The sequence below is a fragment of the Hemicordylus capensis genome, chromosome 1 (genome assembly GCF_027244095.1).
Source record: "Hemicordylus capensis ecotype Gifberg chromosome 1, rHemCap1.1.pri, whole genome shotgun sequence".
Lineage (NCBI taxonomy): Eukaryota > Metazoa > Chordata > Lepidosauria > Squamata > Cordylidae > Hemicordylus > Hemicordylus capensis.
In genome coordinates this window covers 417151065-417177573 of record NC_069657.1, presented here as the reverse complement: position 1 = coordinate 417177573, position 26509 = coordinate 417151065, and the positions used below count along the sequence as shown (strand labels likewise).

Sequence of the window (26509 nt, the reverse complement as noted above, 5' to 3'; positions counted from 1 at the left end):
ATCAGCACATTGATGCATTATTCATGTGTAAGATGGGTTTCACACACTCTGGTGGAGAGCCCCCTTTGGGGACAGGGATCCATCCATCTTATTTATTTATTATTTCTCTATGTAAATGGTCCTGAGCCATTTTTGGAAGGGCGTTATAGAAATCGAATAAATAATAGTAGTATATTTCTGTATGACAAAAATATGTTGTCAGTTACCAAGTTACGTCTTTTGTCTGTCCTTAGGAAACTTATTCTCCATGTTGTCATTAGAATTGAATAGTCAATTTCTAGGCACTCTGCATGAAACTAAAAATGGGTGTCTTCTACCTGATAGGCAACCTTATCAATATTCACAACTCATGGCTTCCTTTGTGCCATGTGGTGCCATTTGAATGGCACCTTCTGAGTGCAAAGTGCTTCACTTATATTCCCCTTGATGTAATATTTAAAGAACTCCTGTAAGATAGGTGGTGTATCCCTCGATTGCTTGTCTTAAGACTGCCTAGTGAGCTCATGGCAGAGACGGGGTTTCTTACTGGAGAAGTCTCAACTCACGGTGCAGTCTTTTGGCCATTGTGCTGCTTGAATATCACTTATGAAGTGGTTCCTATATTGCTTCTTGGGTGTACTCATAACGTGGGGATGTGACAAACGTGATTGAAAACATCTGTATCATACAAGTGCACTCATGAGAGAGCCAAGATTGACTGCATGCCCTTGCTGAGTTTCCACTTGGTGGCAAACCCAAGTCTGTTATTACATGATGTGTGAAACTGCCCTAGGACCTGGCTTGATCAGAAAGATTTAGTTTATGTATGTGAAACACTTCGTGCTAAAATGGTATCTGCAGCAGAATTTCACATTTTTTAGACTTTCATTTTCTAGTCAAAACTTGCTAGCATTGCTTGTGACTTTTAGGGAGGAAAAAAATTATTGTCATTAACACTGTATTGCTGCAGAGCAATAAGACAAACTTAGCATGCAAATTTTAAAAATAAACAACTAAAGGAAATAAAAGTTGTGGGCAAGTAAACCATTATAGTTAATTCCTGAAGAGTTCAGGAGCCCCATCTTGCTGGAAATATAGTGTTACTAAAGCATCTTTCTTGCTTTTTGTGTGTGTGTAGGTGTAAGTGGTAATTGGATTGAGATTGCATATGGCACAAGTTCTGGAGCAGTGCGTGTGATTGTGCAACACCCGGAAACGGTTGGGTCAGGCCCTCAGCTTTTTCAGACTTTCACGGTTCATCGAAGTCCTGTTACAAAGATCATGTTGTCTGAGAAACATTTGGTGTCAGGTAAACTTGTTAGCATAAATGCCGCTACTTGGCTTTTCCTGTTGTTCATTTCTTCACATTTCTAAGGCTTACGAACAAAAAGCAAAATATATATAGTGGATAAAATCCAGTTCTCCACACAGCTTTAGGCCCATTCACACGTTATGTTCAACACTCATACAATGAGCATACAGATCTGTACACATGTACAGTCATACACATGTGTTGAACACAGGTACAGAAGTACACTTCCTATCCATACCATGCATTTGACTGTATCAGGTTAACTTTTAAAATGAAGACACATGCAGTCATTTCCTCACACACCAAACAACCACGATGTCTGAATTGGGCTCCTGTCACTCTGGATTTCTGTGTGGAAGCCCAGTGATTGCAATTTCTGGTCCCTTTTGCTTTTTCTCATAGAAATGAATGGGCACTATGCCTTTTGTGAGTGTAGAGGCGTAGTATCTAAAGATGCATTGTAGCACTATTCCTGGGGATGTTTTTCTGCACTTAATGTGTGCTTTATTCACTCCAGGGTGTAATAAAGTTAGTTTAACCTTTTGTTTTATTTCTGGTTATATGATGTGTCTGCCACACAAGTCACTTTTAGTCAAAGACAAATCATATTGAAAATAAAAGTATATCGTGTAAATATTAAAAACAAAGAATATCTGAACAACCCTAAGGGTGGTTCTCTCTTTTTATTTCATTTTATTGGGTTGTAAAAATAAACTCTCGTCTAGGGTTGCAATGCTATGTACTCGTGCATGGTAGTAAGCTCCGTTGAACTCAGCTGGACTTTTTTCTTGGTAAATATGCATAAGATTGCACTGTAATCTCTCAGGGAAAGAACATGGGACCCATAACCATCTCCAGTTTAAACCTTTGTAACACATTTGTGCTAAAGCAGCTTTTGAACTGCTGCTAAAGCAGGTTATTGAACCAGATCAGTTCTTGCACTTGGGAGAGTTGCCTAGAGGAGTAGAGAATTTCCACGTATAAGCCAGAAAATTGTTCAGTTTGGGCAAGGTTAAAATTTGTGTGTGTGAAAAAAAGAAAAAGACGGGGGTGGGGTGGGGCTCAACATTGCCTAACTTGTCCTTTTTTAAATTTCAGTGGGACTACTTTGAGTAATCTTACTCATGTTGGCCTTCAGCTTTTTGTAAGCATTCACTTTGATTTTCATCTTTCTAGTTTGTGCAGATAACAATCATGTCCGGACATGGACAGTGACTCGTTTCAGAGGAATGATTTCAACACAACCAGGATCTACCCCCTTGGCATCCTTCAAAATTTTGTCCTTAGAGGAGACAGAGAGCCATGGCAGTTACTCTTCTGGCAATGACATTGGTAGGTGAAGCATTCCAAGTGGAACAGCTGGATGGCTGCTGTGTTCTCTGAGCCTCTGATTCGGACACTTTTACCTTGCAGTGTTCCAGAGAAGAGGAGATATTGGTGGGTGGGAGGGGAGGGAGGTTTCCTCATGTGGAGGAGCTGCAAGAAGATGATGCTGGGCTTTGTCCACGATTCGTTTCAGGATAACTCTTCACATCCTGCACTCACTCTAAGGGCTTAGGGGAGAGGCTATTTTTGTGAAGTATAGCCCTAAGCCTAAGTATATAAATAAAAGATTAAATTAGGATTATAACAATGGGGAAACACACACACCCCCATCCTCTTAGAGTAAACGAGTTGAGAGTATATAGCTAATCACACACATCAAAAGATTTTAAAGCAGCAGTATGCACTGGGATGGTGGTTTTAACCTAGTGGTGACTGGTGACCACATGAAGAGTGTGCCATGCCCAGTAGAAAGTAGGGGGCAGTTTTTTTAATGTGCCTTAAAGGGTTACAATCTTTAAGAGAGGTTTTCTTGCAAAGGAAGAGAGTAGGGAGAAGAGGTTTGTCGAGCAGGGAGGAAAGGGGGAGAGCTGCTGAGGGGAGTGAAGGCAGATGGGAGGTATGAACCTTAAAGGCCTGCAGGGCCACATTGTGGTAGTGATGGCTGTATTCTTTAATGAACTTTAAATTAAGTTCATTACACAGCCTCGATAATATAGCTTGTAGGCAGATCTCGTTGCCCACTCCTGCTATACAAGTGAAACTTGGAAAATTAGAATATCGTGCAAAAGTCCATTAATTTCAGTAATGCAAATTAAAAGGTGAAACTGATATATGAAACAGACGCATTACATGCAAAGCGAGATAAGTCAAGCCTTAATTTGTTATAATTGTGATGATCATGGTGTACAGCTCATGAAAACCCCAAATCCACAATCCCAGAAAATTAGAATATTACATGGAACCAAGAAGACAAGGATTGTAGAATAGAACAATATCGGACCTCTGAAAAGTATAAGCATGCATATGTATTCAGTACTTGGTTTGGGCCCCTTTTGCAGCAATTACTGCCTCAGTGCAGCGTGGCATGGATGCTATCAGCCTGTGGCACTGATGAGGTGTTATGGAAGACCAGGATACTTCATTAGCGGCCTTCAGCTCTCCTGCATTGTTTGGTCTCATGTCTCTCATCCTTCTCTTGGCAATGCCCCATAGATTCTCTATGGGGTCAGGTCAGGCGAGTTTGCTGGCCAATCAAGCACAGTACACTATACTTTTCAGAGGTCCGATATTGTTCTATTCTACAATCCTTGTCTTATTGGTTCCATGTAATATTCTAATTTTCTGGGATTGTGGGTTTGGGGTTTTCATGAGCTGTACGCCATGATCATCACAATTATAACAAATTAAGGCTTGACTTATCTCGCTTTGCATGTAATGCGTCTGTCTCATATATCAGTTTTAATCTGCATTACTGAAATTAATGGACTTTTGCACGATATTCTAATTTTCCGAGTTTCACCTGTAAGAACCTACATTGAGTTTAAATTCAGAAAACCTGTGCAGAGAACCTGGGTTGCTTTGCCCCCCCACAAATCATCTGTTGTATTGACTTTTTAAAAACCCATCAGTTTCATCTGGAATTTCAGACCTGATAGGCACTGTGGTGTGTAACTCCAGCTGCTTGTTTTGTCACCCCCAAACCACATTCTATTCTGTTATTTTGGGGAAATGCTCAGGATTTTGAGAAGGATTTTGTAGTAGTACCTCCTGAAAAACCTTGCAGGGTGGATGGAGTTCTGTGGCTATTATTTAATATATACTGTATGCATATTTGAAGCATGTTTGAGGGCCTTAAAGTAAGAGATGCTGAGAGCTCTTCCTTTGCTTCCCAATTATAGGGCCATTTGGTGAACGTGATGATCAACAAGTGTTTATCCAAAAAGTTGTTCCCATCACTAACAAACTCTTTGTGAGGCTCTCTTCTACTGGGAAAAGGTAAACTCTAGAATTTTATAGTGCAAATAGATGTTAAAGGGACCTAAGGAATTTTGCAAATATGCCTAATAGTGTTTGTGTGTTTACTCTTTTTTCCCCTTTTTTTTTAATGAGTATGGCAGAAGATTTGCATTAACCCAAAACCCACAAACACTGGCTTACATCCTGACTAATGAAGTGCTTGCACTTCTAGAGACTGCAGGGGCAAAGAGGCACTTTTTAACATGGTGATTCTCTTTATTTAGCAGGGGGAGAGTAACTGGCCCTATCCACCCCCAGCAAGGTACCTCCAGTGACTGTTGCTGGTGTCTATCTTTTGTTTCTTTTTAGATTGTGAGCCCTTTGAGGACAGGGGTCCATCTTATTTATTTGTTGTTTCTCCGTGTAAACCGCCCTGAGCCATTTTTGGAAGGGTGGTATAGGAATGAATGAATGAATAAAATATTTCGAAACATGTTTCGAAATAAGTTAGTTGTTTCCAGGATTAACTCTGGAACCAAAATTGACATTAGATTATCACCTTGGGCTAGTACTATTGATTGGCTGGAGGTAAGTTTTGGAATAGTGGTATGACATTTTTTCATCCTTGAATCAAAGGATATAAATAAAACATCTGCATAAATGTGGATCTCATTATAGCTGATAAAACATACATGTTTGGAGGGCTTCCTATGTTAGGCTAGTGCTGCAATGTTTCTTGGACTAGACCAACCATCACGATGGTCTAGTCTAAATCCAGTTAGTGTCCATCTGATTGTCTTTGCCAAATAGAGCAAGTTGTCCCTTTTTGACTACTGAAAATAGATATAAACATTCAACACTCACATAGGTAGTGGCAGAAATCCAAGAAGTCAGCTGGTTTTTGTTCTTTCCCCCCACATTGTTAGGCAAGGTCAGCTGAAGCAAAAAGAGGCCAGGAGTAGGGGTGTGCACAGACCGGTTGGCACGGTTCAGTCTGAACTCAGACTGAACTGTGGGTATCCAAACTGGTTCGAACCAGCTCTAACCAGTTCTGAATGGTTTGCAATTGAACCACTCAAACACTCAGCCAGGAGAACCAGGTGTACACAGGCTAGACATTTAATGGGGACATATGGCAACAATATAAAGTAACAACTGGGTTTTATTTTAGTCCACACAAGCCTTAGCTTGAACATCAGTCTTAAAAGATCTGTCTGAGCTCTGGAGCATGCTCCGTCCTATTTGACAAATGAAACTTTTGGCCACTAGGTGGCAACATCATATCTTAGAGGGCCCACAGAGCACCATAGCACCTTCATGTCTGTGGCACCCTAAGCCCCATCCCACTTTCACCTTCATCTTTGTCACTTTCCAGCTGGACTCAAAGAGGGTGAAAGGGGAGTGTTGGCAAGATGGCACTATGCACAAATGGCCTAGAGCAGCTGCCATCTTATCCAAGGGTAAGACAATAGAGTAGTTGTTCTTGGAAGCCAGCACACAAAATACGTGCCTGTTCCATCTTGGAGGTACTGTGTGTTCTTGGAGGCCAAGGAGGAGGCATTGATGGGTCTAGGTTGTACAGTGCAGATACTAGAGGAAAAAAGGAAGAGACCAACTCCAAAGAGTGCAGGCATTGTAAGGTTTTGTTTGGGTCCAAACCAAGGCCATATAATCTCTATAGTGATGGTAGCATCCCCCTCTCATACTCTGCACTTGGATAGAGAGAAGGGGGTCTTCTATTATTTGTCCCTCTCTCTGAAACCCTGTAGCTGGTTGTGCATGGGTGTCTGATATTTGTAGATTATGTTCAGCATACAGATGAACGGGTTGGGGGCCTAAGTGCTGGGATGCTTCATGCCCAAAGCCTCTGGGAACCAATGGTACTTGTATGTACTTGATGTGCCTACTCAGTCTCCACAAAATGTGCACAGCAGCTCTTTGAGCAAGGTCAGAGCTAGATTTCTGGTTGCTCTTTAATACTGTGTTGGCAGCATTGGGACTCATGGCTGTTCACAGCTTCTGGATTGTGCATATCGTTTCCTGAATGCCTGCACTCATGGCGATGAGCAACAGATTTCGTGTGGGGATCATGGCATCTAGCATTTTGAAGCGGTGGGGTGCAATTCCATGTGACCTCCATACATGTTTACCTATTTCTAAAATGGATTTATTCTGTCACAAGAATGTTTCAGAGAACTAAGCAGTTAAGGGCTTGGGAACATCAATACAAGGATATAGAAGGACAAAGAATCAATTTGGGTCTTGGCTTAGAACAGTAAAATTTGTATTTTACAACCATAGTTTACTTACAGGCAGGGTTGCTTTTAACTTTCACTTTTTTAATGAGCATTTAATTATATCCCTTACTCTAGAGCTCTCTTCTGTTCCTTCCATATGCTAGTGTGTATTGTTACCTTTCATTAAAAAAAAAAATACGTTGCCTGGCCATTTAAAAGTAAATTAAATCCAAAGATGTGAAAGCAGCAGCTAAAGTGATCTTGAAAGCCCTGGGTACTAGTTAAAGAAAACAGCACTGTTCTAAAATTGAAACTACTAGGACAGGCTTGGCTGCTAATAGCGATTCACCGGCAGACAGTATCTCGAACACATGGCCTATCATTTCTTATTGCTTAATCTTGTAATGAATAAAACTCTTTAAGAGAATCAATCTTCTTTGCATCAGAGTTCATTACGTACAATCATAAGCAACTGTTAGATAAATTAATCACGAGTACATTTTCCAAGCACCTAGATTATCCCTTTGACAGCTTGTTTGTTTTTAAGCAAATAACATTAGAAGCCTGTAATATGGTTGGAGGCCAAATTATCATCCCAATAAATGTTATAAATCACTATGATTTAATGTTCTGCTCTTGCACAGGAAGAAACTGCCACATGTTTATTAAAATTGGTGTCATATTAGGGTAAATTTTAATGCAATAACTCAAAGCCTGTTCAACTTTGACCTCTTTCTGTTCTCCTTCTTCTTCTCTTTGATTACTGCAGGCATAGTCTAATCAACCTGTGCCTCCTACATGTTAATTAAACCTGTATTCACGTATACCCATTTTCTCAGAAATAATTGCACTGGGTATCTGTTCCCATGGTAGCAATTTGTGTTGGGCACATTCAGATGCTAGATATCTATCTTATGCAATTACTCCTAAACTGCTGTGGGACCAATCTATTTGGTACTAAAAAGAGAAGGGTCTCTTACTAAGCAGCAGTAGTCCAGGACCTAATCACAGAAGCCTACTCTGGCTTGTTTGGAACAAATGCAATTTTTATTTTTATTTTTTAGAACTACTACTTCAGAGAGCCTTCTGACTACTGCTGAATTCTCCCACAGTAGCTAGGGAGAGAACAGAGATCTTGTGGATAAGACCTGAGCTACAACTTGAGATTTTGCAGTGGTTTTCTTTGCCTGCCTAGGACTTACTGGGATATAGATTTTTAATATTGTATAAATGTTAAACATTTTCTAGAATATTCTTCGAGACCTTAGTGAAGGAATTATGCACTACGATGACAATCCATAGACTTGGGTACACATTGAAAACCTTTCACTTTTTAAATGAGCATTTAATTATATCCCAAACTCTAGAGCTCTCTTCTGTTCCTCCCATATGTTGCTGGCTAGGGTAACCAGGATCCAAGAGCACCTTTGCATCTTTTCCCTTGGTTAGCTGTGGCAGGGCTGCATCTCTAGTTCTTGGCCTCGGTATCAAAATCTGTAACTACTTGTTAAGTTAGATAACTTATAATGAAAGAGACTATTGCAGAATCTGGAATTTGTGGCATCTGCTGTAGTTACAAGTGTCTTATTTTGAATTAAATGTGTAGAATTAGAAGTGGATATTAAGGATTTTTTAAATGTTTAGGTGAAAGGCTACAAATTATTATTACAGTTTTGATACTGATAGTAATTTTTTAAACTGTCATCCAAGAATAAAAAAATCTAAGTCTCAGAACAAGTATCTGATTCAGTTCCACCCCCGCTTCCCCCCTAATTAATGCACAATTGTCCTAATTCTGTTGCAGGATCTGTGAGATTCAGGCAGTCGACTGTACCACTATTTCATCCTTCACTGTACGGGAGTGTGAAGGATCTAGTAGGATGGGATCACGGCCACGACGCTACCTGTTCACAGGGCATGTGAATGGCAGTATCCAGATGTGGGACCTGACCACTGCAATGGATATGGTTAATAAAAGCGAAGAAAAAGGTAGGTTTCCTGAGATAAACTCAAATAAAAAGATTTATGAAGCATAACCTGCTAACTGGGCTAACTTTGCCGCTGCTAACTGGGCAAAGAGCCCCTGCTAACTGGGCAAAGAGGCACCTTTTACTGTGGCAATTCTCTTTATTTAGCAGGGGGAGAGTAACTGGCCCTATCTACCCCCAGCACAGTACTTCCAGTGACTGGTGCTGGTGTCTATCTTGTTTTTTTGTTTTTAGAATGTGAGCCCTTTGGGGACAGGGAGCCATCTTATTTATTTATTATTTCTCTGTGTAAACTGCCCTGAGCCATTTTTGGAAGGGCGGTATAGAAATCGAATTAATAATAATATAATAAATAACCCAATCATTATTTAGCCTAGAAAAGCTGAATTTTGTCACAATCTAACCAGTAGGGTGCTGCTGTACTCCTATATTCATTCTTCAGTTTCATTCCATTGGTTAAATTGATCCTGAATTGCAAGTTTTGGAAGACTGCATTACATCGCAGAGAAGTGGCATGCTTCAAAATGACAGGGTTGTACTATCGGGCTCAACTTGCTATCAAGGCAAGAAGAAGATGTTTTGGATAGACTATTAGCCTGGTCTGGTATAGTTGTTATGTGCTAATGTTCATGTGATGGTATGCTCAAGGATCTGCCTCTCTCTCTCTCACACACACACACACAGATGTGGGGGGCCCTACAGAAGAAGAACTGCTTAAGCTTCTGGATCAGTGTGACCTGAGCACATCTCGCTGTGCAACTCCTAATATCAGTCCAGCCACTTCAGTGATGCAGCAAAGCCGCCTGCGTGAATCGAGCTCCAGGTAAGTCCTTGGTGAGACTTCTGTTCATGCATATGGGCTGGTAAGGGATAGGTCCAATTTTTCATTCCAGTGATCCTTTAAGATATTCTAGGTCTCTGGTTTATTAATGTTATGGAATTTGGCCACATGTTGACAAGCAAGTCACCTAAGTGTGTTCAACTCAAAATATGCAAGTTTTGTCTTTAATACAATGTGCAAACTAGGGATATATTCAGACATGTACCCCTGCACAGCCATCTGTACACATACATGTTGTGTGAATGACTGTACTGCATTCGTTTTAGAAGTGAACCTGGGTACAGCCCCTCAAATGCATGATACAGATAGGGGTGTACTGCTGTGTGAATTGTACCTGCATTGTACACTGTAAATATACATTGTTAAAGTACAGTGTTTTACTGCATTGTAAAATGTCTGAATAGGGCTTGGGAAAGAGCTGGACCTCTTATACTCAAAAGAGGAAGATGGATGAAGCTTCTATCTTGTGCAGTTTGACAGTGGAGTAGCTCTGAGCACCAATTGTGGTGGGGCAGGGGAGAGGTTGTTGCCTTCATCTCCTAATTGTGGGCTTCTCAGAGGCATTTGGCTGGCAACTATGGGTAAAAGAATTTGATGGCTCTTTGGTGGTGTTCCAAGAGGGCTTCTGTTGAATTCTTATTTGTATCATTACTCTTACTTATGTACGTGTAAACATGTTTTCAGCCTCCAGTTGCAGCACCGTGAAACAATACATGAAACGGCTACATATGGCTCCATACGGCCATATCGAGAGAGCCCTCTATTAGCCAGGGCACGGCGGACAGAAAGTTTTCACAGTTACCGAGAGATTCAGGCTTTTAACTTGAACAAAACCATGGTAGACAAAGCTGTTCCTCAGAATGGCAACCAGAGTCCCGTGCAGACAGAAGTGAAGAGGATAGGTGAAAATGGAGCTGATAAAAAGGCTTCAACATTGACCCTTGAGGTAAGGGGTGGTAGAGCAGCCGAAGGTGGGACTGAAGTTCAGAAAGTGCCTGAAAGTTTGCCGGAATTGAAGAAAAGAGGAGCGGATGAAGAAAATGAAGCCAAAGCAGACAATAAAAAGAGGAGTGGGTTTGAAGGAGGAGGATTCCTTGGAAGGAAGAAAGCACCTCATCTGGTGTCTTCCCCAAGCATTGTGGAAGGAGGGTCCGAAGCACCAAGCACAGCATCCCCATCCCCTACAAAGACCACTTCTCCACGACATAAGAAGAGTGATTCTTCCTGTCAGGATTACACGTTGTAAAGCTCCTGAGGAATGCTTCTATCCAAGGCATACCAAGTTTTAACACTAAACTGGATGAAATGTTTACGTTTACATATTTGTAGGTCTGTGTCTTTCTGGCTGCAGATGTTTTGAAGTGGGAATGATGCAGTATAGGGGAACACCTCAAATAACTTGGCTTCACAGCACAACAAACAGAAGCATTTTTAAAGTATTGTAAACTTGCGTTGACTTTGTATAGCTATTCATACGAAGTCCAGTTCTGGTACAGACTTTTGATTTCCAGGCTTGTCTAATGCAGGCTGGCATGCACTACCATTTTTGTTGTGGGGGAGCATTTTTCTATTGTGTGTAACGTTTTCCCATTCCTGGCTCTCCACACATGCTAGAAGATATTAAATGTCTATTGTCTACCTATTGGTCTTCAGTCCCTTCTCCCCTCACGCTTTCAGTGTGGTTCTGTATTGGGAATAAGAATGGAATGGAGGTGGCATGGCTGCTTTACCTAGTGTTTGCCTTTTCTGTTCAGACACCATATTTTTTTCTAGTATTACTGACCTCTGCATACATAATGTTTATATGGTGCAATTTTGTTAACTTAATCATACCACAATTCTAAATGTCTTGTTACTTATTATGGATGCTATAAAACATTATTTTGCATACATTTGTCTTTAATATTAAAGTATAAAGAATTTTACTTCTGCTTTCTTTTACTTGTAATGACTACTTTGACAAGCAAGACTATCACCATCATCTAGAAAGTTATCAATCACTACCATTTGATTTTTCTTTAGAAGGAGGTGTCGGGAGTTTAGTCCTGTGCCCTCAAAGCCAGCTGGATCAAAAGTTTTGATAATGGAACTTAATTTTTCAATGTAAACCAGAGTTGCAGATTACACAGATACCATGCCTGCCTGCCTTCTTATCTTCTACAAGCTAGTGTGTTACAAAACAGCTGGAACCAGATGGGTGGCAATCCAGAAGTAGTAACTGCCCTAAGAAAGTAGCCAATCGCCAGGCTTATGTAGAATTTCAAAATAACCCAAATTTTAAAAAAATGGTACTATAGAAAAAACATCTTATACTGCCATGGTACAAAAGCTACTCTTGGCTTTTATTATCATAATAACCTGCTTTCAGAGCCATGTGGTTGAAAGGTCCTGTTAACACAGAAGGTCGATTTAGACCTACACATCTGATGAGATTGCTCTATACACCTTCAGTTCCTTTCTGAACCTTACTGTTCCTAGTCTCTGCCATTCTATGACTTGAAGTGCACTAGAGATGGATTATGATGTATTGCCTGTTTGCATCCTTACAGCCCAAGCCACCTTTATCTTCAGCAGCACATTACTTGCGATTACAGCTAGTTTTGTTCTTGTTCTTCCCACCCAAATTGTTCCTGCTGTACATGGCTGGTGAGCTCTTGCAGGCTTTTAGGTATTAACAGGACATCACAAAACAGGCCTGGAGAAGACCCTCAATCTAATCTTGTTAACACAGCACAACTGCATATGTTGTACATGCAGTTGACTGACAAGTGGTTGACGTGATGCACAGTGCTACGGACACACAAAGTGAGGCTGCTGCAGTTGCCTAAGCAGCATTTCCATTGGTTTCCCCCATTCAGGACAACGGAGACACTGGCAGAAATGCTGCTTGCCCAGGCTCGATGCTGCCTTTGAAGGTGCAGCTGCCCCTCAGTTCAGCGTTGCATGTCCTACAGTGCTGTGCATAATACCATGAATAACTAACTTGTCTCATACTTTGAGTGTGCAAATTGCTTCACACATTACAATAACCCTGTAATGTAAACGGGTAACATCCCCACGTTACAGTTGAGCTGAGCGAGACTGACTTACCTAAAGATTCCAAGTAAGTTCATTTGCAGAAGCAAGTTTTGAACCAGGGAAATTGTGGCCAACTACTCACTTAGCTACTATGCTAGACCAGCTGATAGCTGTTTTTCCCCACTTGCAAGCGACTGAGGTTTTTTCTGCTGCAGCTAAGACAGTATATTGGTTTGTTACAATATCTAATTAGATGAATAGCCATGTTGACACAGAAATGGACCATACAATTTTACTGCACTTCTTCATACTTCTACTCCCAGTAAGATGGCCACCTGCTACAGAAAATGGAAACGATAACTTTCTCAAGGAAAGCTGGAGCATCATGAGGTGGTAGGCATCTAACAATGACTCCCTACCACAGTTCCGGTGAAAGAATTGAGATGCAAGTAAACCCTGTTGAGCATAATAGAACTTGCCTCTGAGTATACACGCATAGACTTGTGTAACATACAGAACTACTTGGCAGTTTAAATCCTTGACAAGTAGACTTGGCACTACCAGTGTTGCACACTTACGCTGCAATACTAATGCTTTATTTGCAATCTAGTATTTAAATATTTCTTTATAGGTTTTTTTAAATAAAGTTCTAACTTGAATATAAAAAAAATAAAAGTATGTGGGCAACTCCAGTAGCACGGATTGCACTTGCCAAGAATTTTAAAAGGGAAGGTGTTCTTTTATATGGCTTAAAAACAAACTGGTACAACACAACCATAATGAGGCCTTGTTGGGACAATCATGAATTTTACTCATATCTTCACATAAGGGAGCTTAAGGCAGCATGAACTGTAATAAGATGCTTAGTAATCCAGATTTCTGATATTCAAGATGTATTTAATTTGACTACCATTTGTTTGAAGAAGTTATATTCTAAATGGTGGTAGTTTATATCAAAATTAAATTTCTAAACTTTTGCTAACAATGATTTTCTTCCATACTATTAAAAGTGGTACTCAACAGATGTTTCTGGCATAGGTATACATGTGTTAAAACCATATTTTAAAAACTACATAATTTGTGCTATATAAAATTCACTTTGTAAAAGCTCTGCAATAAGATGGAAGTCTTACCCCTATTAGAAATACTACATTGTTATACATTTTGTACAATGCTGACATGGGGGTGGGGTGGGAGACAGACAGACAGACAGACACCAAACTATTACTTCCAACAAGATCAATCATATTGGTAAAGTTTCAGTAGGCACATTCACAATGAATGATTGAGGCAAATCTCTTCAGCCAGCATGGGTGAGGAAGCAGAATGTTGTCCCTATTACTTTGCCTGTAGGATAGTAGTGGGGTACTGCTCACAAGTGTGTATCAGTAAATGTTGTGTGTTCTTTTGTGACAGTACTGAAGCCCTTGATAGCACTCACCAGATCTTCATCGTCCACATACTAAAAAACAAGGGAAATATATATTTTTTTAATGAGTCTAGCTGAGTCCCACCCCGATTAATAGTCTTGTTTACTGTCATGCATGTCACATCTGCTACAGTGCTCAAGAACACTTGTAAGAGTTTTGCACTTACCACTTGTGCTGGCCTGTTTGAAACATTAGCACATCATAGATGTAGCCACCCAGACCATCAATTGTTGGTGTGTTAATTTTGTTTACATTCTCTAACATAACGGAGCTACCTGGGGGCTACAGCAAACTGAAGGCATAAGGACATAAGAAGCTGTCTTATACCAAATCAGACCATGGGTCCCTCTAGCTCAGTACTCTTTATACAGACTGGCAGCAATTTTTCCAAGCTTGCAGACAGAAGTCTCTCTCAGCCTTCTTGGAGATGCCAGGGAGGGAACTTGGAACCTGCATGCAAGCTAGGGATGTGCACGAACATGTCCGGAGGCCCTTTTGCGGGCCTCCTTACAGGTTTGAACACTGGCTGGGTTGAAATATTCAAAGGCGGGGGGGTGGGGTGTTTCCGCTACTGGTGCTTGCTTAAAAACCAGTCCGACAGTTTGGCAGCTTATCTCCCTGCTGCCCCATCTGCCCCTCGGACTGGAAGTAGCTCATGTGTGTGCCCCACCCCAGTGTGTGCAAGTGCATGGGCTAGTTCTGTTCCGAGCAGATGGGGTGGCAGGGAGGTACGCTGCCGCCCTGCTGGACCAGTTTTGAAGTTAGTGCTGGCAGGGAAAACGTGGCGAGGGGGTGCACCCTCCCCCCACCCCGCCTGGTTCCACGCACATCCCTAATGCAAGCATGAAGAGCAGCCACATCCTTTAAGGGGAGCATCTTCCAGTGCTCACACATGTAGTCTCCCATTCAAGTACAACCAGGGCAGATCCTGTGTACAACAAACAGGTTGTACACAGCAGCAGCAGCAGGTCTGCAAACCCTGGTGTGCATGATGACTCCACTAAGTGGCACATCATGTGAATGATTCTATAGACATGGTACATGTAAGGGTTTTCCTCACACTCTGTATACTGTATAAATCAGACCTACATTACTCTGATTTAGGCTTTGGGAAGAGGTCATAACTCAGTGGCAGAGCACCCATGTTGCATGCAGATGGCCCCAAGCATCTCAGGCAGTGATGGGAAAGGCCTCTGCTGGCAAGCTGCCGCCAGGGGGTCTCGAACTCCCAGGCACTGTTGGCTGGAGATGATGTGGCTTGTCCAACACCGTCTGGGAACCCAGCAGGGAGAACCCTTGGAGTAGACCCTATTAGGCTAGGTGAGTGAATGGCCTCCTCATATATGGTAGCTTAATTCCATAAATGAGCTTAGGAAGAAGCAGGGCATCTTAGACCTAGAGCAGAAGGGATGTCACCCAGGAGTAACCTGGCCCAGGAATCTTCTAGGATTACCAACTGGCTAGTGTCATTCATGCTGGGGTACTTATGCCTGTACAAAGGTTTGTTTTGTTTTTACTGGCATTCTTTCCTTTCAGCAACTATGCTTTGATTGTCCACAGGATGCTATAACAGGGCAAAGCTAGTCTGACCTGAAACCAAACTTACCAAACTTACCAAACCACTGTCATGACCGTGAATAATAGTATCCCAAACAGTATCTTCTATTAAGGACTTTTTGTCATATACATCAATAAGCTGGCTGACACTTCGATGCAGGGAACTTTGAGAGTAAGTACGCTGTATCTGGCTTTGGCTTGGTACCCGAAGGGCAGAAGTACTTTGATTGCTCCGAGAACTGATAGGAGAGCCGGGTCCTGGAATTTTTGTATCTGCCAATCCCTAGGGATATGGAAACAAGGAAGTTCTCTTACTAAAGAAAGCATCATGAACCTGCAGCTCCTGCTAAGAAACTAGCCCTTTGTTGTAAGCTGACCCTAGAGGCTGACCAGAGGAGAATTAATTTCACAGCACTCAGTAACCATCTTAATAGCAAGAGTTGAAGGCCAATAACACACACGGCAAGGATCTCTTCAGCTATTGGTACCTGTAGGAAGTAGAGCCTTCTGCAATGCAGTTTCACAAAGTGATCTCCTGTTAAGCATGCAGTACATCAGGCATGCTTAACACTGGCCCCCCAGCAGTTTAGGGACTACAACTCCCATAATCCCCAGCCACAGTGGCCAATAGCCAGAGATGATGGGAATTGTCGGCCAGCATCTGCAGGAGGGCTGAAGTTGAGCAGCCCTGCAAAACATGCATGTCACTAACCCAACGGTCAGTCCATCCCAACAGCACCCTGTCACTGCAGAATGTCTGTGAAGTGAGTTGGGCCATCAGGTCACTGATGAACACCTGATGCTTTATTTTAACATTACAGTCCTTGTAAAGATTCTGACAGAAAATGTCGTAGTTACAGCTAACGTCATATACACAAAAGCTCCCATATTTGAATACAGAGCACTTCTTGTATTTGCCTAAAGAACAAACACACAGACAGAGAAATACACTGCAAGCACAGCAAAACCAAGAGTTGGGAGGCTTCACATGACTGCCAACTAGGCCATAAGATGGGAACATGTTGGTAAAACCTCTGCAATCCAGAGCACATGCTTCTAGTGGGCATGGTGTTTGAATCCACCCAAGACTGGTTCCTGTGTTGGAATCCTGCTATTCTCTGCCCAACTTCAACCCTACATTTTGAATTTGGGCAGAGAATGTGGGATGGATGCTGGGAACCCAGTGTAGGAACAGACTCGGACAGGTTCAGGTGTCACATGGGCCAGGAGCACTCTCTCAGTTGCTGGCATTTTACTTACATTTTCCCAGCGTATGGACCGGTTGGCGGCTGTGTGAAGCTAAGAGGGCAAATACGGGATTTTACATGTGGATTTGAATTGATCAGACAGAAAGGCTAGGAAAGAACATTGCTTTGGAGAGCTGATCAGTTGGAGTGGACCGTACTGGACTGAAAGAACTAATTGTGGACTAATTAAACCCCTTCAGGACGTGAGTTGAGGAGGTATAAACATCCATAAAATTAATTTTTTTAAGTATCTGGCTTAGCCAGCATCATACAATCATAATCTTTTGTCTGTCCAGCTATGCAACAGCATGCCGAGTGCCATGCACCAACTTAGTTACAATGACATCCTGCGTTTGGCAAGTGAAGCTCTGCTAGGTTGCTTGTTAGGTTCAATCCCATTATAACAACTACTATAAGGTTAGTGCTAATGTGATTGGCTGCACAGCAGCTGAAATGCTTTTAGAATGTTGCAGAGAGGCCATGGCTGTGACTGAACTGGAATGAGAATGTCATTTTATGGATGCAGTTCACAACACTAGGCCATAGGGATGTGCACAAAATCGGCTTTGCCCATTCGGTTTGAATCCACGCATGGAAGCTACTTTAGTGACCTCTGTGCATGTGCAGAGCCCATTTGTGTGACCATGCAATCGTGGGCATGCAAATGGCCTCCACGTGTGCACGTCACTAAAATGTCCTCCACGCATATGCAGAGGCCCTAATTGGGCCAGAGAAGGCCCAAATTGGGCTGCCGGCAGCCCTGGCTACTCTGCGGGAGGCCAGCGGGGGTGCAGCGAGCCACCAATGGGGCTTATAAGTACTAAATTACTTCCCTCCCACCCGCTCTACCCTTAGGGAAGCCCCCCTGCCCCTTTACTGGTAAAGGGGAATCCTCACTGGCTTCCACTTTACCGATAGAACTCTGAACCGGCGCAGCTTGATATGGGCATGGTTCGGTTTGAACTTGGACCGGCCAAGACCACTCCAATTTGACCCCAAACCTGTCGAACCAAGCCGGTTTGATGCCAAGCCCAACTCAAACTGAGTCTGCTCACACACCCCTACTAGTCACTAGATATTAGTACTTTGACAAAATATGGAGTACTAGTATTTTTAAGCCCGTTAAAATAACGGGCGCTAGTACCTTTTGTTTGTTTGTTTCCTTTATTCCTTCTCTCTCTCTCTCGCCCTCCTTTCCTTCCTTTTTTCCCCTTTCTCTCTCTCTCTCTTTCATTCCTTCCTTTTCTCTCCCTCTTCCACTCTTTCCTTTCCTTACTTTCTTCTCTCTCCCTCTCCCTCTCTCTCCTTTCCTTCCTTTCTTCCACCTCTTCTCACTCCCATCTTTCTGTTTTCTTTCTCTTTTCCTCTTTTCTTTCTTTAACGGGCTCGCTCTTTGGGGCTGGCTGCTCCTCCCTCCCTTCTGGTTTTTTGTTTTTTGTTTTTGTCCTTCTCCCTCACTCCTTTCTCCTTTTTCTTTCTTCTTATTTTATTTAATAAAATTTTATTATTTAAATTTATTATTTATTAATTAATCAGGATCCACTCTTCAGGTTCCTAAGGAACTTGTCACATTAGCCTAATTTTCATTTTTCTAATGAACATAACTTAGTCGTGTACTATGGAACAATTTAACTACTGAAGCTTATTCTTGTGTTCAGCAACCTGGACAATAAAATATGGAAGAGAGTATTCTTATTTAGAACCTCTTGCCTTTCATCTGCTGATGGCTGTCTGACAATAAAGCAGGCATCATGCAAAAACATTTTCATGCAACCACTCTAGGAAATCACACTCGCTGGCTAGCCTGGACTCCCATGCTTCAGCCACATAAATCACTACCTCAAAGTGCATAGTGTAGCTTTTGAGAGTAACACTGCTTGATGCCTCAGATGTATCGGCAATCGCCTCAAACTGAGATTAAAAAGGGAGGAAAGGTGTTAATAGCATTTCCAAATGACCTGGGTGCTGTGAGGAATGTTGCATTGTATGCTTAGCTTGCAATGAAATGTCTGCACTGAGCAGGCCAAACCGTCAGCTAGAAGGAAGCCCGTGAAGTGCCCGTAGCTTCAAGCAAAGCAATGTTGATCTGCAGTGGCTGAGGAATTGCCCCATTATACAGAGCCAGGGAAAAAAATGGAAAGGTGTCTGCAGTGTAGGCTTATGGCAACTGAAAGCCAATTTGTTGTTATCCCAGACAAGTTTCACTTGCATTTGTATGGGACTGCAGAGGCTGAGTGTTCCAAATTCAAGCCAGTAATTGAGTTAGGTGTAAAAACTGCACTTACAATTATCTGTACCGTATGCTGTGTGACCTTGAAAGCGATAATAAAACACAGCGACTCCCTCAATCTAATGCGGAGAGAGTCGTTGCCTGCCGTTTCAGAATATATCTTTCTCAAATGTTTATGCAGACATATGCATTGCAAACGCTTACCTTATCTGAGCTCTGTGATACTTGTGAAGACGAGATGACAGGAACTTGTAAAGGAGTAGCAATAGGAGGCTGATGGCGGGGATTATCAGTGAGAGAGGGTTTCTGCATTTTTGAAACATCATAGATACAGGAAATAAAGAAGAAAATACGACCGTAGAGAAGACAAGGAGTTAAAACACAGGAGATGCAAAAGGCTCAGACAGTTAACCTTCCAAAGTGGAAGGGGACACAGAACAAGAAATGAGACAGACTGCAGATTCTGCTTTCTGAATGTAAACTTCTACCAGCTGCTAACACAGTTGTAGCAGAAGTAATGTTGTAATCTGCATTCACTTTTATTCTGAATCTGGTAAATCTTGATAACAAGTTCACTGGCTGACATGCTGCGCAATGTGTTGTAATAGGATGTACACAGAGTTGCACAAGTGTGCTATTGAGCAAGTGCAAAAAATGGAGCAAACTGAGTTGTACAGCCATGATTTTTGTAGTCACACAACTGTGTTTACACGATTTTTGTGCTTGTGCAAGAGCTCCCTGCACAACTGTGCAAATGCATACGTCCCATTGCAAAGTCTGTGGACCATTGTGCAGTATGTATTAAAACTACCTTTTAAAAAGTAAGCAGCAATACTGGTTAGCTTTGGCAAGGTACTCTTCCCTCTGTTCTTTGAGAAGACAACCTTATGTCTACAGCAGTACAAAGAGGGAAAGGAGACCTGTGATTTTTACTAGGGCTGAGCCAAAACCTCTTCCATAATTTCATGTTTGCCTCCAGTTTTTGACCCTTGTGAAACTCTTCATGGCATTTCCAAACTATCTGGCACCCTCTGGGACCCTTGGATCCTACTGCTTCTGGAGGAGGATTTTTTTTAAAAATATTTCCTTCTCCTTTGCCCTTTCCATCATCTACCTCATTTTCCCTCACTGCCTTTTAATCTGATCAGCTATAGTGATCTGCCTAATTTTGTTTACAGAATCCTTGACACCATAAAAAATAATAATCATATGGCTCACCACTAGGGATGTGCACGGAACCAGCAGGGACAGGTTCAAGGGCAGGGGTGGGATAAATTTAAGAGGGAGGGTGCACTTCCCCCTCCCTCCGCTCCCCCCCCAACCAACGCTCGCTAGAAAACTGGTCCGGCGGGGCGTCAGCATACCTCTATGCTGCCCTGTCCGCTCTTCGGACTGGATGTAGGCAGAAGTAGCTCTCTCGTGTGCACATCAGACACGTGCCCGACATGTGTGTCCTTTTTAAGAAAGGACCTGAAAACATACCTGTTTAGTCACACTTTTAGTTTAGTTTTAAGTTTTAGAGTTTCTATCTGAATTTTAAACTGTTTACAAGATGGTGTTAGTGTTTTCATTGTGATGTTTCTTTGTCATGGTCTCTCTCTTTACAAATATGGGCTATGCGCCTGCACAGAGACCTCGTCAGAATTTAACAAGCTCAATTCTCCCTCTTTAGGCAGGAACCCCACCCCTAGCCGCTATATGCAGCTGCGCCACTCCTCATCCCCTCAGACTTTCGTCGTCCGCGCTTCAGTTCACATCATGAAGTCTGCAGCTCGATGGCGAGTAGAATTTGCTATTCCCTTGCTGTTTTTCTCCTTCCTTCCTTCCTTTCTTGTCTTTATTTAATTTCCATTCTCCGCATAGTTGGCATTTTTTCCTTGGCGTTTTTGTTTTTGTCTTTCTTTGGGCTCCAATCCTGGTCGGGACGGAGTGTGGTGGTCTGCCGGCCTTGGGTGTGCATACCAGGCACTACCAACTTCAAGAAGTGTGTCCAGTGCAGATCCTAGATCCCTTCCCTCGATACTCATTCCGAGTGTCTATTGTGTTTGGGGAAATCCCACATTGTTGAGACCTGTCTGCATTGTCCGAAATTCACAAAACAGACTTGCAAAAATAGGACTTCTTGCTTGAGTACAGCCCTGTGGGATCTGCTTCTCCGGTCTTTGGAAGCCTTGTCTTTGAAACGTTTGACAAAAATGGCTTTGTCCGGGGCATCGGAATGTCTGGCACACACTGCAGTAGAGACTGAGAGTGTAAGCTCAGTACTGGTATCAGCACCTTCTGCAATAGCCCCTTTGACGGCTGCAGGGGAGCTTGTGGAGGCGGAGTGCCCTCCACAAAGTCCTGCAGTCACAATACTGAAGTCACCTCCAGTTTCAGGGGCCTCAGTGCCCAGAAAGAAGAAAAAGAAATCTAAAGTATATCATGACCTTCCAGCAGGACAACACCTTCCCCCAATACCTAAGAAGAGATCGGCCTCGTCCACCCTTACTCCTCGGAGCCCAATAGTGAAGAAATCTAAAGGGGATCAGGATTGTGTGGTGCCGAGGTTGGCAGTCGCAAGTAGGCTACATTCTCCAGAGGAGAATTGCTTAAATTTGGTCCCCTCTTGGATTCATTCAAGCCTGGAGGGTTTGGTGGCATCGGAGGAACAGGGCTACGCCTCATCAGGCAGAGGGGCCTATTCCCCTGAGCACCGTTCACCCACTCGGGATCACCTGGAGCATATCCCTGTTCGGGACTGTACTGCTCATTGGGGATCGGAAGAGCGCTTCACCGATTATAGACATGACTGTGCCTGGGACAGTCATGAGTCTACCTACTCAGATCGATACTGCCCAATGGAACACTGCTCTCCCTTGATTGCGGTAGAGCCAATCTATTATGCTTGGCCTCAGGATGTGGGCTCCTATGGTCGGTACCCAGAAGATTATCGATCAGAGTACTCGGATTATGGCAGGCCTCGATATGGCTCTCATCACACGGATGCTCCCTCGTATGGGCCATACGTTTCTGTGAGAAGTTAGCATGGATCCCTGTCACACTCAGAAGGGAGGCCGCCTCCCACTTTCCCCATCGCTCTCCCCAGGACCAGAGTGAGAGACTTGATCTGTCCCCTTTGGGTCCAGTGTTGCAGCAAGCTGCGGTCCCATCTCCGGTGCTGCCTGCGGACATGCTGGCCTTGGTACCAGAGGATACTTCAACCAAAACGGTCTCCCCAATAGCTTCAACACCGATAGCTTAGGACCCCCTGGATCCTCCAAAGTTTGATGGCGAGAGTGATAATAGCTCCCAAGGGTCAGATTGTTCTTCCTGAGGATCGTCCCTGCTTGACATCCAATTGGACTCGAAACCAGTTTCCCCGTTAGAGAACCTCAAGCCATACTCGGCATATGTACGGCTTCGGCCCTGGGCGTCAATCTCGGTACCCAGCAAAAAGGAGAGCTGGATCCATTGTTCAGCCTGATTGACTCGAAGGCTAAGGTCCCAGCTGCTCTACCCCTCAACTCAGCATTGCTGGGGATAATGAAGGGCTACTGGCAGAAGCTGGCTACCCTTTCTCAGCCCAATAGGCACCTGGAACATTTCTACTGAGTGCAGTTGCAGGATGACATGGCCTTCCTGAAGAACCATCCTGCACCCAACTCCATCGTGGTGGAGGCGTCTTTACAGAGAACCAGGGGTCATGGCCAGTCGGCACTGACAAGGAGGGCCGGAAATTGGACTCCTTCAGGAGAAGGCTTTACTCGGCTTCCGCCCTCCACCTGCATGTGGCTAACTATCAAGCTTATAATGCACGTTATAATCTCTTCTTGTGGGAAAAAGTGAGCCCGTTTCTAGACCTCCTGCCTAAGACAAGAGAGATCCTGCGAAGGTATTCTTTTATGAAGCAGTTCAAGTGGCCAAACAGGAACTGTACTCCGCCAGGCACTCGACAGAATGTGCCGCTAATGTGATGGCCATATCCGTGGCCCTTAGACGGCATGCTTGGCTGAGGTCATCTGGCCTGAACTATGAGGCCCAGGTCAGGGTGGAGGACTTGCCCTTTGAAGGCTCCAGCCTGTTTGTGGAGCAAACAGATGAGGCACTACAAAAGGTGCAGAAGTTGAGGAGCACGGGCCATTTGGTGTCCTACCCATCTTCGAACTCTAAGCTGCAGAAGACGGCCAAATGGTCGCCTTACCTCAGAGGGTGCCTGCTCAGCATAATTCTTCTTTGGGGCATTCCTTTCGGAGCAACAAATTCCAGTCCCGATACAAGTTGGGCCCCCAGCCTAGCAAGCAGCACTCGCAGAAGCAGCACCCGGGCCCATACCCAAAGAAGCAATGACTTGGGGTGCTTCCAGACCCGTCTGGCCCTGTTTTTGGAGAACTGGGACAAGGTAACTACAAACCAGTGGGTCCTTAAGATAGTGTGTTTGGGTTATGCCCTAGAGTTTCTTTACCCCATACACTCCAGAGTTGGACCAGGAGGTTGCTGAGCTCCTATCAAAGGCTGCGATCAAGGAAGTCACCAATCAGGACAGTCCGGGGTTTTACTCCCGGTACTTTATAGTACTGAAACCGGATGGCAGCAGATGTCTGATACTCGACCTCAGGACCCTGAACAAACATCTTGTGTACAGAAAGTTTCATATGTTGTTGGTACCAACTATTATGACTCTCCTAGAAAGGGGCATGTGGATGGTCTCTCTAGACTGAAAAGACACATATTACCATGTCTCGATTGACCCACAACATCGGCGTTTCCTGCACTTTCAGATAAAAGGAACCCCCTACCAGTTCAAAGCTTGGCCTCACGATGGCACCGAGGGTGTTTATGAAATGTTTAGCCCCGGTGGTGGCTTTCCTGCAGGAGAAGAGGTTGCAGGTGTTGCCTTACTTAGACAATTGGCTTATCCTGGTGAGCACCAGATAGGAGGTCCTGGGTGCACTGGGGTTGGTCATAGATACCCTACAAGGTCTGGGGTTCCAAATAAGCTTCAAAAAGTCAAAGTTGGAACCGGCCTGCAGGATTCAGTTCATAGGGCTCATATTCAATACAACCCTGGAGAGGGTCTTACTTCGAGGCCCACATAAGGATGCTCAGAAGGTTAGCCATGAACGCCTTGAGGGAGGCCCACAGTCCATGAGATCAGTGCAGCAGAATGACAGTGGTTTCCCATGAGTGGGAATTGAACAGGGAGGTTCTTAGGGACATATTTGTCAAGTGGGGAGTCCCGGCTCTGGACCTTTTTGCTTCCTGGGACAATGCACAATGTGCCAGTTATTGCTCCAGGGGAGGGAAGGGCGAAGGGTCTCTCGGAGATGCCTTCGTCTTGTCTTGCATGGGCCCTCTGCTGTATGTGTTTCCCCCTGCTTCCCCTCTTGCTGAGGGTTCTGCTCCGCACAAACTGAAGGTGGATTGGGCCAGGGTGATCGTGATAGCCCCATGGTGGCCCAAGAGGCCTTGGTTTCCCTCCCTGAAACACTTGGTGGCAGACTGGCTACTTCTACCGGTCCTGCTGCCCCAGGAGGGGGGATGCATACTCCACCTGGACCCTCAGCCCCTCCATCTGACGGCTTGGAAGGTCCTGCCAGCTTTCCCTTGAGGCTGAGAGAGGTTTTGGTGGCCACTCGAAAGCAGTCCACTCGGAAGGCGTACGATCATAAATGGACTTGTGTCTGTTCGTTTGGTGTGTTGAATGGTTTTGATGCCTGTAATCCGTCTGTTCAGGATATATGCAATTATCTGTTGACTCTTAAAGAGTCTGATTTGAAACTTTCCTTGCTTAAGGTGTATTTGGCTACTGTCGTAGCACATTCCCCTACAAACTGGGCTTCCTGGTTTAAGAACCCATTGGTAAAAAGTTTTCTAAAGGGTTTGTCACACGTTTCCAGATGATCCCATCATGGCGCCAGCCTGAGACCTCTCTGTGGTATTGGCTGGTTTGCTGAGACTGCTCTTTGAGCCACTGGCCTCCATTGATCCATGGCTCCTGACCTGGAAGGTGGCCTTTTTGGTGGCGGTGACCTCCGCCAGGAGGGTGAGCGAGTTAAGGGCACTGAGGGTTGACCATCCCTACCTTCTGTTTTATAAAGAGAAGGTGGTCCTCAGGCCAGATATACAGTTGCTGCCCAAAGTGGTGTCTATGTTTCACCATTTGTCCCCACTCACCTTACCAGTGTTTTTTCCAAATCCTCCTTCAGATGCTGAGAGGAGGTTACACCGTTTGGACATCCAAAGAGCTTTGTCATTCTACGTCCAGAGGTTGGCGGAGTGGAGAAAAACTCCCTCTCTGTCCTGTATGATGGTCCATGTAAAGGTCTTCAAGTTTTGGCTCAGTCCTTGTCACGTTGGATATTTTCCACAATTAAACTCTGTTATCAGTTAGCTCACAAACAGTTGCCTGCACACTCAGTTCAGTCCGTGGCGGCCTCTGTGGCCTTCAATGGGGCTGTCCCATTGGACACTATCTGTCAGGCAGCCCCATTCGTTTATTCAGCATTATGCTACTGATGCTAGAGCTCGAAATGATGCTGTATTTGGCAGGAGTGCCCTGCAGTTGATTTTCAGTTGGTTCTGAGATAAAGAAATTTTCTGGCAGATTACATCTTGTTTCTGTTCTTCTCTCCTCCTTGAGTGCTAGCTTGTTATGTGCCCATATGTGTAAAAGACAGAGACCACATTGAAGATCTACAGGTTACTCACCTGTAATGTTGGTTCTTCTAGAGGCCATCTGTCCTTTTACATGACCTCCCGTCCTCCCCGCAGGGTTCACTGAAGCTGGACTCCGTGACTGAGGGGATGAGGAGTGGCGTAGCTGCATATAGTGGCAGGTGGCGGGGTTCCCGCCTAAAGCAGGAGAATTGAGCTTGTTAGATTCCAACGGGGTCTCTGCACAGGCGCATAGCCTATATGTGTAAAAGGACAGATGACCACTAGAAGAACCAACATTACAGATGAGTAACCTGTAGTTTTTAGATTGTGAACCAACCAGGGACTGATGTGTGGGGCAGTTATTTTTCTTGGCCCCCAATGATGTTTAAACTGGTTTCATTTTATTTATTTAATAAAATAAATAAAATAAAATCAGTTTAAACAGCATCAATTGCAAAGGAGGAGGAGGAGGAGGAGGAGGATGCTCTGTAAAGAAGCAGGGGCAAGGGAAGAAAGGGTGCTGCTGGACGGCATCGGCACAGGACAATGTTCAGTAAAGGGTTTTTTGGGGGAGGGAATCAAGATGGGCTACATGAATATGCTAATTTTTTGGAATGAATATCAAAATTAGTGAATCCTTGATTCAATCCTAGTATTAATTCACCAATGTAAGCACACACACACACACACACACGTTTTGTGCACATACATGTGAACACACCCACTTTCCCCTCTCAGTGATTTTTCTG

General features: G+C 43.8%; 2 protein-coding genes across 3 annotated transcripts in view; one reads left to right on the top strand and one right to left on the bottom strand.

Moving 5' to 3' along the window:
- The window catches only part of KCTD3 (potassium channel tetramerization domain containing 3), a 47817-nt gene extending 36253 nt beyond the window's left edge, over window positions 1-11564 (top strand). For both annotated transcript variants that reach the window (XM_053309190.1, XM_053309195.1), the window contains exons 13-18: window positions 1118-1288; window positions 2468-2623; window positions 4516-4612; window positions 8615-8799; window positions 9483-9621; window positions 10324-11564. In XM_053309190.1, the coding sequence (XP_053165165.1) occupies window positions 1118-1288; window positions 2468-2623; window positions 4516-4612; window positions 8615-8799; window positions 9483-9621; window positions 10324-10885 (1310 nt within the window). In that variant the 3' untranslated portion in view covers window positions 10886-11564. The remainder of the gene's footprint in view (window positions 1-1117; window positions 1289-2467; window positions 2624-4515; window positions 4613-8614; window positions 8800-9482; window positions 9622-10323) is intronic.
- Window positions 11565-13436: 1872 nt separating this feature from the next.
- Window positions 13437-26509, bottom strand: part of USH2A (usherin) — a 784926-nt gene continuing 771853 nt past the window's right edge. The window contains exons 70-71 of the mRNA XM_053283338.1: window positions 15703-15927; window positions 13437-14119 (exon numbers count right to left, since the gene is read on the bottom strand). Of these exons, the coding sequence (XP_053139313.1) occupies window positions 14030-14119; window positions 15703-15927 (315 nt within the window). The 3' untranslated portion in view covers window positions 13437-14029. The remainder of the gene's footprint in view (window positions 14120-15702; window positions 15928-26509) is intronic.